The following is a 9,979-nucleotide window of genomic DNA, read 5'->3' as shown; positions in this document are numbered from 1 at the left end:
CACATACACACAAAACACACACACACAAAACACATACCACATACACACAAAACACACACACACTACACACACACAAAACACATACCACATACACACAAAACACACACACACTACACACACACAAAACACATACCACATACACAAACACACACACACAAAACACATACCACATACACAAAACACATATACACACACACACACAAGCACAGCCTTTCCTTTCCTGACTTATCTATGTTTGAATGGAGCCAGCAGCCACAAAGTAGAAGAGAAAACAGTGAATTCTTACAAAAAGTAGTACTGCAAAGGACACAGATTTTACACATCTAACACAAGAGGCTCTACATGTCTAACATGAGATATTTTCTAAGTCTAACATGAGCGCTTTGGTGGGTGTTGTTATTAATGTTAAGCTGATTGACATTAATTATGATACTAGAGTCTAAACAACCATCCATTAAAATATTTTTAGAAAAATGCTGAGGTTGTGTAATTGCTAAGCTCCTGGCTGCTGCACAGCTCTGCCACAGACTGTTTTCCTTGTGTCTAACCCTGAGCCATCAACTCCTCCTGTGTACAGAAATGAATGCCTGCTACCCTGGACACTTTAGTCAACTGCCCTTGTGTCTAGTACAGAGTGGGCTTTCCAGGTGCCTGGGGAGTCAGGGTGTGGTGGGGGTAGAGGCAATGACAATCCAAGGGAGCTCTGGATAACTGACTTTCCCCAAACATGTGAATACTAGGGGTACAGCAGTTGCCTGCCCACAATAGTTTGACTGATTTTCTCAGAGTGTGAGTGACTGCCTCCAAAAGGCCATCTGAAGTCAGGGCTTCTTAAAGCAACCCTTCAGAGCAACCAAGGAGGAGCTGTCAATCAAAACACAGCTTTCACTTTGAAGGGGAGGGAAGTACAAACTGTCAATCAAAACACAACTCTCATCTCAAAGGGATTAGGAGTTAATATTTCAGTCCCCACCCCACCCCACCCCCCAAAAAAAAGAAGAAAGAAAAAAAAAACCAGTGACAATGGCCTAGGGGTGTAGATTTAAGATGCCCCAAATAACATGTTCAATGAAGAAGTGGTTTTGTGAGTTTTTATAGTCACAGAACAAAAGAAATACATTGATGGAAACATTAAATGTCAGGTTATGCTAAAGGAGAAAAATGTCCTCTCAGGTGCCTCTGATGACATTTTTAGCTTTGGGGTTGATGAAAATTAGTGGTCCATCTGTTTAGCTTATGTGGGGTGTTTTTTTTTAAAGTCTCCCCTAATAATCACAAGGATTTGGGTTGAGCCCAGAGTTGGTAAATGAATAGCTCCCAAGAAGACTAAAGATCGAAGGAGAGAATTCGGTCCTGGATCTGTAACATTCTAACTCTACATTCATGACATTCTGATCATTCAACCTTGAAGAATCTTTAACATAAGCGTGGCTTCCCTGGGGGGAGGGGAGGGGAGGGGCCTTCAAACATGCTCTTAAATATTTGCTTTGTCTAATAGGTTAGTTTATTCCATGGCCCTACTCAGCAGATCACAGTGATGTCACCAAGTTGTTTAGACGTTTCATGGGAGTTAAAAAACCAGGCAAATGGGAAAGTTGCACTTGGGAAATGTAAGTCTACAAAAGATAGTTCTAGTGTCATAGAACTCTCTAATAGTCAAGCATGTTCTATTGGAGTTGACACATACAGATCGGACCTGTCACAAAGGAAAGGACACTGTGCTATGAACTTAACTGGGACTTTCCAGGGTACTGCCATCTTGCTGTATGTACACCAAGTAGGTGCAGAATAACACTTTGTAACGAAGATAGTGTTGATGTTGCCTATTTTAAGCAACAATCTATTAAAGCAAGCACACACCCTTTTTAAAGTTGGTCAATATTTGAAAGAAAAATCCCTGAGACTAAAGGTCCAGGAGAGCAGGTCCTACCCCTCCCTGCTCACTACTGCCCATCCCCTACTCAGCATGGTGGCTGCCCCTCTCAGTGTCTGATAAGGAGGTGGGAAATAAATGAATGCCAGGTTGACAAGACTCTCTCAGTCACACAGGAGTTTGGTCAGTGGTTCAAGCAGAACCTGACTCCTTTGAGTTAAGATGGGTCAGAACCCAGAGATCCTGGAGGTGACAGCTCCCAGCCACACTGCTGCAATAGTCAGAATGTCACACTTGACAGCCTCTTGGCACTTCCACAGAGGCTATTCTCTGAGCTTCAGCTGGCTTATGAAAGGTGTGGCAGTTCCCGCCTCTAATCCCAGCATTTAGGAGGCTGAGGCAGAAGGATCATTGTGACTTAGAGCCCAGAGATCATATTTCAAAAACCAAAGACTTAAAAAGCTAGGCGTGGTGGCGGTACACACCTGCAATCTAGCACTTAGGCAATGGAGGCAGGAAAACCAGGGGTTCAAGGTTGTCCTTGGCTATGTAACAAGTTTTAGGTCTGCCAGGACCATGTGCAACCCTATCTTAAAAAGCAAGTTTCCCCCAGTCATTGATGTCTGAAATCATCTCCATACGGCTGCAGATAGGGAGGTCCTCCCGTGGCTTCCCCGGGCCTCTCTGCCCGGACCCTACCCTCCATTCCCAGGCACTCAGCTCTGTGTGGGCTGGCCCTGAGCACCGCTTTGATCTCTGAGCTTTTCACCAGCCACACTCACAAGCCCTGACTTCAGCCACTCTCTCCTTCCTCCTCTTCCTCGATTATTGTCTGCCGCCAGCCTCTGTGCTCTCCCTGGCCCTCCATGCGGCTGCCATCTTTTTGACCTGCATGTGTCAGTTCAAATCTCCCCATCTCAGACAGGCTCAGCAATTATGGTTCATCAGAACCAGCCACCTTGGCTCATCATTTTCTGTCTGTTGTCTCCATCCTCTGAGCAACGGCTGTCCCTATCCTAAAGGATCGTTTTAGCTATGTCCTAGATGCCTCAACTCAGCAGATGGGACTCTGTAAAAGCTAAGTCCCATCTGTTTGGTCTACTCTGACTCCCTGAAATAGTGTGTGACACATATTAGATGCTTACTAAACAGTTGTGAACTCTATTGGACCCTAACTACCCAAGTCAGGACCACACCAATGTTTCCCTGAATCCCCACCAGCTCTCAGCATGGATGTTAAATGTTTTGTTCTCTGTCCTGTTGGACTAGACCTAGGTCCTTCAAGGTGTAGTGTGGTCCAGGATCTGGCAAGCTATCTTTGGAGTGTCAATCCTTAAAGCCACAGGGCTCTGAAAGCTCAGAATGGGATTGATTGATCCCAGTAAGAGTGGGGGTTGGTATGGATATTCATCAGCTTCCTGTCATGCCTGGCACAGAGCTTCCTTCCCACTGAGTTTAGGGTTCCACCTTCAGGAAGTTGATGGCACTTCATGCCCCCTGCCCCACCCTCAACACTAATACCTACCTCCCCTTATCCCTGCTATCTTGATCTTGTAAGCTTAAGCTGTTTAATTGAAAACAATGTCTCTGAGGACAGCAAAGGTCAGTGCACACTGATCTCAGGGCTTCCTCTGCTTGGCCACTGACATCAGGTGGGCAACTTGAGAACAAGTCAGGACTATTCTGGGGCCTTAGTTCCAGATTGTTTCGTTTTGGTTTTGTGTTTTTGTACATTCCAATTCCCAGTATGTAAGATGGGTATACTTGTGCTTAAACTAACAGTGAAATCTGCACCACGCCCCAAGTCCCTGGCAGGTGAGACTGACTTGTGTCTAAGGGACACAGACATGAGTCAGAGGTTACCTCAACGGCCGGCTTGGTAGGGTACTTGTAGTTACTGTTCCGGAAGGTTCTCAGGAAGGGCTCGTCCTAGGAGGAAAGAGAAATCCCAGTGAGGTTATCTAACAGCACGCAGGCTGCAGATGAGTTCACCACCCTGCCATCCAGGTTGATTTAACAGGGATCTGCACTGAAGCAGAAAGAGATGCATAGACAGAATTTCAGTCCTTCCCGGAAGGGTTTTTGTAAATGCTTGTTAACCAGGGAGGCACAAATAGAAGGCTTAGAGAACGTTCTTCACATCCTGTGGTCTGGGCTCCATGGGCTCTTGTAAACTGTAGCGATCACACATCTCTAATGGTCCTCTGGCTTATGTATTTTCTTCACTTTTTTTTTTTTTCTGGCAAAAGAGTCACAGCCCAGCACCTTTCTTCCTGAAGAAGGGTTATCAATGTATTTTATTATCTGTCACCTCTCTGTCTTCTTTGTGCTGTGCATTACCCCTTTAAGTTGGCTTCCTGTTTTCAGTCATTTCTTTTTCTCCCTGACAAACCTGCTCTTCAGGCCTCCACACCTATCTGCTGTACAATCAGTGCTGATACAAGCCCTGTCAACATTCCCAGTCCACCCAGTTGCAGGTGATGGGTTAATCAAAGACGGGAGGAGGAAGCTGCAAAGGAGAACCAGGGGGAAAAAAAACAACCGAGAAGGAAATCCAACATGGAATTGAAGCAAGGCCAACTTAAGGTCTGGACTAGCAAATACTGGTAGACCCAGGGCAGGGAGGCACTCAGGGAACATGCTTGTGGATTAGAAAGACCAGGACTGGAAAGAATGGAAACCAGACAGGAAGGGAGTAGGGACATGAGAGAGGACAGACAGATTGTTGGGAAAGATATCTTTAGAGATCAATTCCAGGTGTTGTAAACTCAAGTTTCCTCAGTAAACTGGGCTGAAAGAGGTTTTATTTTGGCTGAGGGAGGGGTGAGAGAAGAGGAATTAGGAAAAAGAGAGGGGGAGACAGGAGGAGGAGTAGGAGGAAGATGAAGAGGAGGAAGAAGGTAAGGAAGAGGAGGAAGAGGAGGGAGAGAAGGAGTAGGACAGAGGGTTAAAATGGTGAGGCCCATCTCCCCTTTTCTTCTGAGTGGCAGTATTCCCATCTGAAAAAGAGGCCAGCCACACTCAGGTGGTGTTACCAGTGCAAGACAGAGAAGCTTGTAGCGGCACACAGCATATGTATTTAGGCTGTCAGTGTCAGCATAATTATTTATTTATCAGTGCCATCAGCATCTCCCCAGGAGAGCAGCCGGGGTACCTTGTACAAAAGACAAACCTATACGGGTCTGCTACCTGTGCCCAGAGCAGTGCTGAGGGGAGAGCAGCAGATCTGTCCCCTAGGCATAAGGGAGAAGGACATGAGATACTCCTAAGCAATGAAGAACTGAAGACCTGGGAATGTGGAATTTGCTGAGAGGCTGATGCAAGACTTGGGGACATACGTCCCTCGGGACAAGACTGGGCGTGGGTGCTAATTATGACTCTCCCTCCACAAAGAAGCCCTGGCTGGAGCTGGTTGGTACTAGTGTGGCCAGCACAAGACAGGGCAGAAGCCAGACAATTTTCACCTTTCTGGAAGAGCTTGGAGTCACACAAGTATTTATCTGACCATAAGATCCATTAGTTAGGGGAAGAGGAGAGGGTGCCTGAAGAGGTCAGAGGACCGAGAAACCTTGGAATTCTGCCTTTGTTGGCTCTTGGTTGCTTGGTGCACGTGAGTCAGACAGGTTTAAAGGCCTGAGATGGAGCTGACATCGTCATGAGAGATTCCTAGTTGCAAGCCCGGGCAGGTAGAAGGGACACTGCCTGGCTTCTGTGGGCTGCCACGGAGGCAGAGTCCAGGGCGAGAGCCAGCAGTTGAGTCAGCGACTGGCTGGTGAGCCAGGCTGCCTCATGGCTAGATGGGAGGTTCTGAGAGAAGGAAGGGGTCTTTTTATCCTGAGCTCTGGAGACATTTAATCCGCCCCAACCCACTGCTCCTCTTTTGGTAGGAGTGGTAATCTTATACCATATGTAGCTTCCAAGGGGAAATGTGTTTTAAGGGTTTGGAAATTTAGGGTTGGTGTCTGGGAAAAGGGGAAAAAAAGTGTGTGTGTGTGGGGGGGGGAGTGAGAGACAGGAAGCTAGTGCTATGTGGTTCAAGGTGGTGATGGGGTGTTGGGGGTAGGGTGGGATGACTAGAAATAGATCAACCTCAGTGAGATGAAGCATACCTGTGGAGAGAAGACAATAAGACTGAGACAGGAGAGTCTAAGAGGAGCCTTGCTTCTAGGGTTAGACATAGGGATGCCATTGGAAGGTGGGAAGAGTGGCAATCAGAAAACAAACAAACAAACAAACAAAAAAAAAACGTGCTTAAGGCTTCTCAAATCCAGGGAGGAACAGATTCCAAGGAAGAAGACGTTAACTGAGACAAAGGTCAAGAAGGAGAAAAGCTGAAAGAGGACGGAGCTCATTTTCCAGTTGTCTCTGGAGTTAGGGAAGCAAGGGGCCAGAAAGACAGTTAATGTAGGGAGGGGAAAGAGTCCACAGAGCCAATCGAGGCTCAGCTATAAGTAATTCACCCAGCCTGAAAACACATCCTAAAACCATGGCAGTATTGTCAAGTCCCCCCACCTGGCACAGCAGAACTTGTTAACAGTGAGGCTGGGGATCAGGGAGGGGAGGGGGACTGGAAGTACTCACTTCCAGCTTGCTGCCTGCCCCGCCCCCACCCCATCGGTCTTGTTGCTTCTATGTTTAGACACAGCCTGGATGAAAATATGCACTGCCTGGTCCCCGCCAGCTCGTGCTGAGATACGGTGGACTTTTGTACAGCTCTGAGGCACATACATGGCAGATGGCACCTGAGACACTGTGCAGTGAAGCTGGTCTGGCCAACAGATGGACCCTTTTGGAATGGGCTCCAAGGTTGCTTAGCAACAGCTTCTTCTGGGCTGGGCTTTTTACAGGCTCTAAGAGGCAGGATCTCTTTCCTCACCTTAAGGATAGTTAGGTCATGTTTTGTCCAGAATGGAGGCGATAAGCTTGAGCTTTTAGGTAGGGCATCAGCCCTTTGTGGGGAGCCTAAACTGGGACAGAGAGGGGCCTAATTTGCCTTGGGGGTCACAATGAAGGGACTCTCCCTGATCTGGGGCTGGGTTCCCAATTTGGCAAAGAATATATTTGTTGGGAGGGAGAGCTCGTGATGGCTAAGAGTTGACGCACTGGAGTGGACTCTTATGGTTAATATTCACGGTGGCTATACTGATTATTAAAGCACTAAAGTACTAAATTATAGGCTGGGAGATGGCTCAGTTGGTAAAGTGTTTGCCATACAAGTATGATGACCTGAATTTGGACCCCCAGAGTCCATACAAGAAGCCAGATGAGGAAGCATGAGCCTGTAGTCCTAGAGCTGAGGAGGTGGAAAGGGAAGGATTCATGGGACTCACTAGTCGCCGGTCTAGGAAAATGGGTGTGCTCCAGGGTCATTAGGACAGCCTGTCTTAAAAACTAAAGTAAGGACCAGTTGAAAACATCCAACATCAACCTCTGGCCTTCGTGTGTTCATGCACGCATACCCATACAAACAAGGGTGCACAGATATGGGAAATGAAATTATTATGGTATGATGGTTGCTTTAAGTCCTCAAATGCTCCTCACTGCCTAAGTTCTCCAGGCCCCTCCCACAACACCGCTGGGTAGCCTCAGCAAGTGGCAGTGAATATATGTTCACACATGGCATAGAGGGGCCTCACCCAAGCCCCTTTACCCAGCATCTGATCAACTGTTGGCACTCAAGGCACCCATGCACACTGATAATCACATGACTCGACTCTCTTTGCTTTGGAGCACCAGATCCAGGCACTGGACCCTCTGATACCTTAGCTCTTATCCCAAAGACAGCTGACAGGGAGTATGGAGCAGGATAGGGGCTCCCCTTTTCTTGGGATCCCCAGCAGATATCCCAAGGGAGCTACAAGCCTAGGCTGAGGCTCTGCCTGCTGAGGAGGGTGGGAAAGGCTGGTAGCTGTCTGAGCCAGGCTGGAAACCCAGCCTCCCAGATTAGGTCAGGCACTCTGCTTTTATGGCCACTAAGGGCTCTCTAGCCTTGGCCTTATTAGGTTAAAAAGCCGTAAGCCAAAACCAGAAACAGGAGCTGAAGGCAATGGGAACATGAACCTGCCCCCACTCCAGGCCTGAAGTCACGTTTAACATATTCCTCCTTAAAAGGAGGCCTGAACTATCCCTTATGCCAATTCAGGCTGGTCCTTTTGAACCCTCCCTGGTGGTAGCTTGGTCGCTCTCCCTTTGTGGCTTCTGTTGTTGGTCCTTTTCATGGGGAAAGCATTCAGTCCAGTTTCTAGGCTCTAGTTGCTCTCTTGGCCCACCCACCCACATTCCCATCTGCTCTTCTCTTTCTTGCACTCCTGGCTTCTGCTGCCCAGGCTCCTTTCTCTGTGTGGACCACCCTTATCATCCATCTCAAGGACACATTTCCCTCTCCCCCACTTCCAAGTCCATCTCTCAGCCTAGAGGCTGAGCAAGCCCCATTGAAGGAGGAGGAGAAGGGGGGAAAGGGAGAGGGAAGAAGAGGAAGGGAAAAAGGAGGATAGATAAAGTAGTCCCTCTCTTATTACCTTGGTAGGACAGGCCAAAGTTAGGTATCCTTTTGGGTCCAAAGTATCAGTTTTGTTTCCCAGGGGTTCAAGCTGATTAGGGAAGAAAAGAAAAACACACCAAGTTTGTTTGTTTCTGTTGAACACTCCCTGGCAGCCTCCTGCAGTAGGAAGGCTCAGAACTTCATTTTGGCAGATGTTGGCAGTAAGGCTCAGAGCAAGTCAGTTAGTGTTTCTGGAAATTCAAAACATTTCTGAGGGGTTGTGCAGGGGCCAAAAGATCACGTGGTTTCAACTGCCTAGCATAAGTAATGGTGTACAGAAAAGGTTGAACGAGGGGTGTCTGCTGGTGTGTTTGTGGGGTTGAGTGTGTGTGTGTCTGGGGAGGTATTTGGTGTGTATGTGTGTGCATGTGTGGTGTGCATGCACATTATGAGTGGGTGCCCATGCTTGTAGGTGTTCATATGGAGGTCAGAGGACAAGGGTCTTTATTGCTCGCCACCTTACTTTTTGAGTAAGGGACTCTGACTAAACTTGGGAATGAGTGTGCTGTTCCAGCTAGACTGGCTGGCCAGCAAGCTCCTGGAATCTCTGTCCCCTGGCCCTGGGGATACAGAGGAGTCTCCAGCTGCTTTTACATGAGCCCTAAATATCTGAATTCTGGTTTATCCCCCAAGCCATCCCCCCAGCCCTTGGAGAGACTTTTGTGTAGGTAGCATACCTCATCATAGATGAGAAGAAGCACAGAGGACAACAGGCAGTGTAACCTGGCCAAACTACTCTCCAGGATCCCCTGTGGCCATGCTGTAAGACTTGCACAAATGTGCCAGCTGCTGACCCTCCAGTCCTATCCCAGTTTGTAGGGCTGGCACTTTGCACCAGGTTACCCTACCAGGAACAGTCCTATATCTTACCATGTTGGCCCAAAGGGCTCTCGCGAGCTGAGTGTGGAACTTCTGGTTCAGGTGGATGCAGTCTGGGGCAAAGAAGGATGTATCTGGATTCCCATTCTGAAAGAGAGAAAACATACTTCCTCAAAGGCCCGTGAGGTTAGAGGGAGCTGTGGACTATGTGATCCTTGAGACTGATCACAAGATACTGTCCTCTTGTGGAAACCCCTGAGGAACATGAGGGCATTCCCACAGATTAAATAGCTTTGGGTGACCTCAAGCCTGCACCTGACCTCCATATTCTCCATAATTCTAATAGTACTGTATGTTTGGGCACATCTGTATAATGCCTAACTCATGCTGTAGTGAAGAAGCACATTTCTCAGTTCCTGGGGGAGTCTTGGGTAGCATATTGGTTAATATTGACATCAACCCAACAAGATCTAGAATCCCCAGAGACACAGCTCCCAGCAGATTGGTGAGGGATTTTCTAGGTTAGGTAAACTGGGACAGGAGGACTAACACTGAATGGATGCGGGGTACTGGACTTTGCAGAGATAGAGAAAGCTCTCTGAGCACCTCTGCTTCCTGATACAATGTGACCAGCTACCTCATGCTCCTGCCCATGGCTTCCCTGCCAGGATACATTGTATCTTCTTAAACTAAAATATAAGCCAAAATAAACCTCCCTCCCTCCCTCCCTCCCTCCCTCCCTCCCT

General features: G+C 47.8%; 1 protein-coding gene across 5 annotated transcripts in view; it reads right to left on the bottom strand.

The window, feature by feature from the left end:
• Plb1 (phospholipase B1) overlaps positions 1–9,979 on the bottom strand; it is a 138,999-nt gene that overhangs the window by 25,441 nt on the left and 103,579 nt on the right. For 4 of the 5 annotated variants that reach the window (XR_002377944.1, XM_021162761.1, XM_021162762.1 and 1 more), the window contains 3 exons: positions 9,285–9,380; positions 8,392–8,463; positions 3,737–3,802 (listed from right to left, as the gene is read on the bottom strand). Coding sequence is in view for 3 of the 5 variants with exons in the window: in XM_021162761.1 (XP_021018420.1) it covers positions 3,737–3,802; positions 8,392–8,463; positions 9,285–9,380 (234 nt within the window). In the remaining 2 variants the exon portion in view is untranslated. Of the gene's footprint in view, positions 1–3,736; positions 3,803–6,601; positions 6,641–8,391; positions 8,464–9,284; positions 9,381–9,979 lie in introns of those variants that run through there. The other variant, XM_021162764.1, reaches the window with a different exon arrangement.

This window comes from Mus caroli, chromosome 5 (genome assembly GCF_900094665.2).
Source record: "Mus caroli chromosome 5, CAROLI_EIJ_v1.1, whole genome shotgun sequence".
Classification (NCBI taxonomy): Eukaryota; Metazoa; Chordata; class Mammalia; order Rodentia; family Muridae; genus Mus; species Mus caroli.
This window is presented reverse-complemented; position numbering and strand designations above follow the sequence as displayed.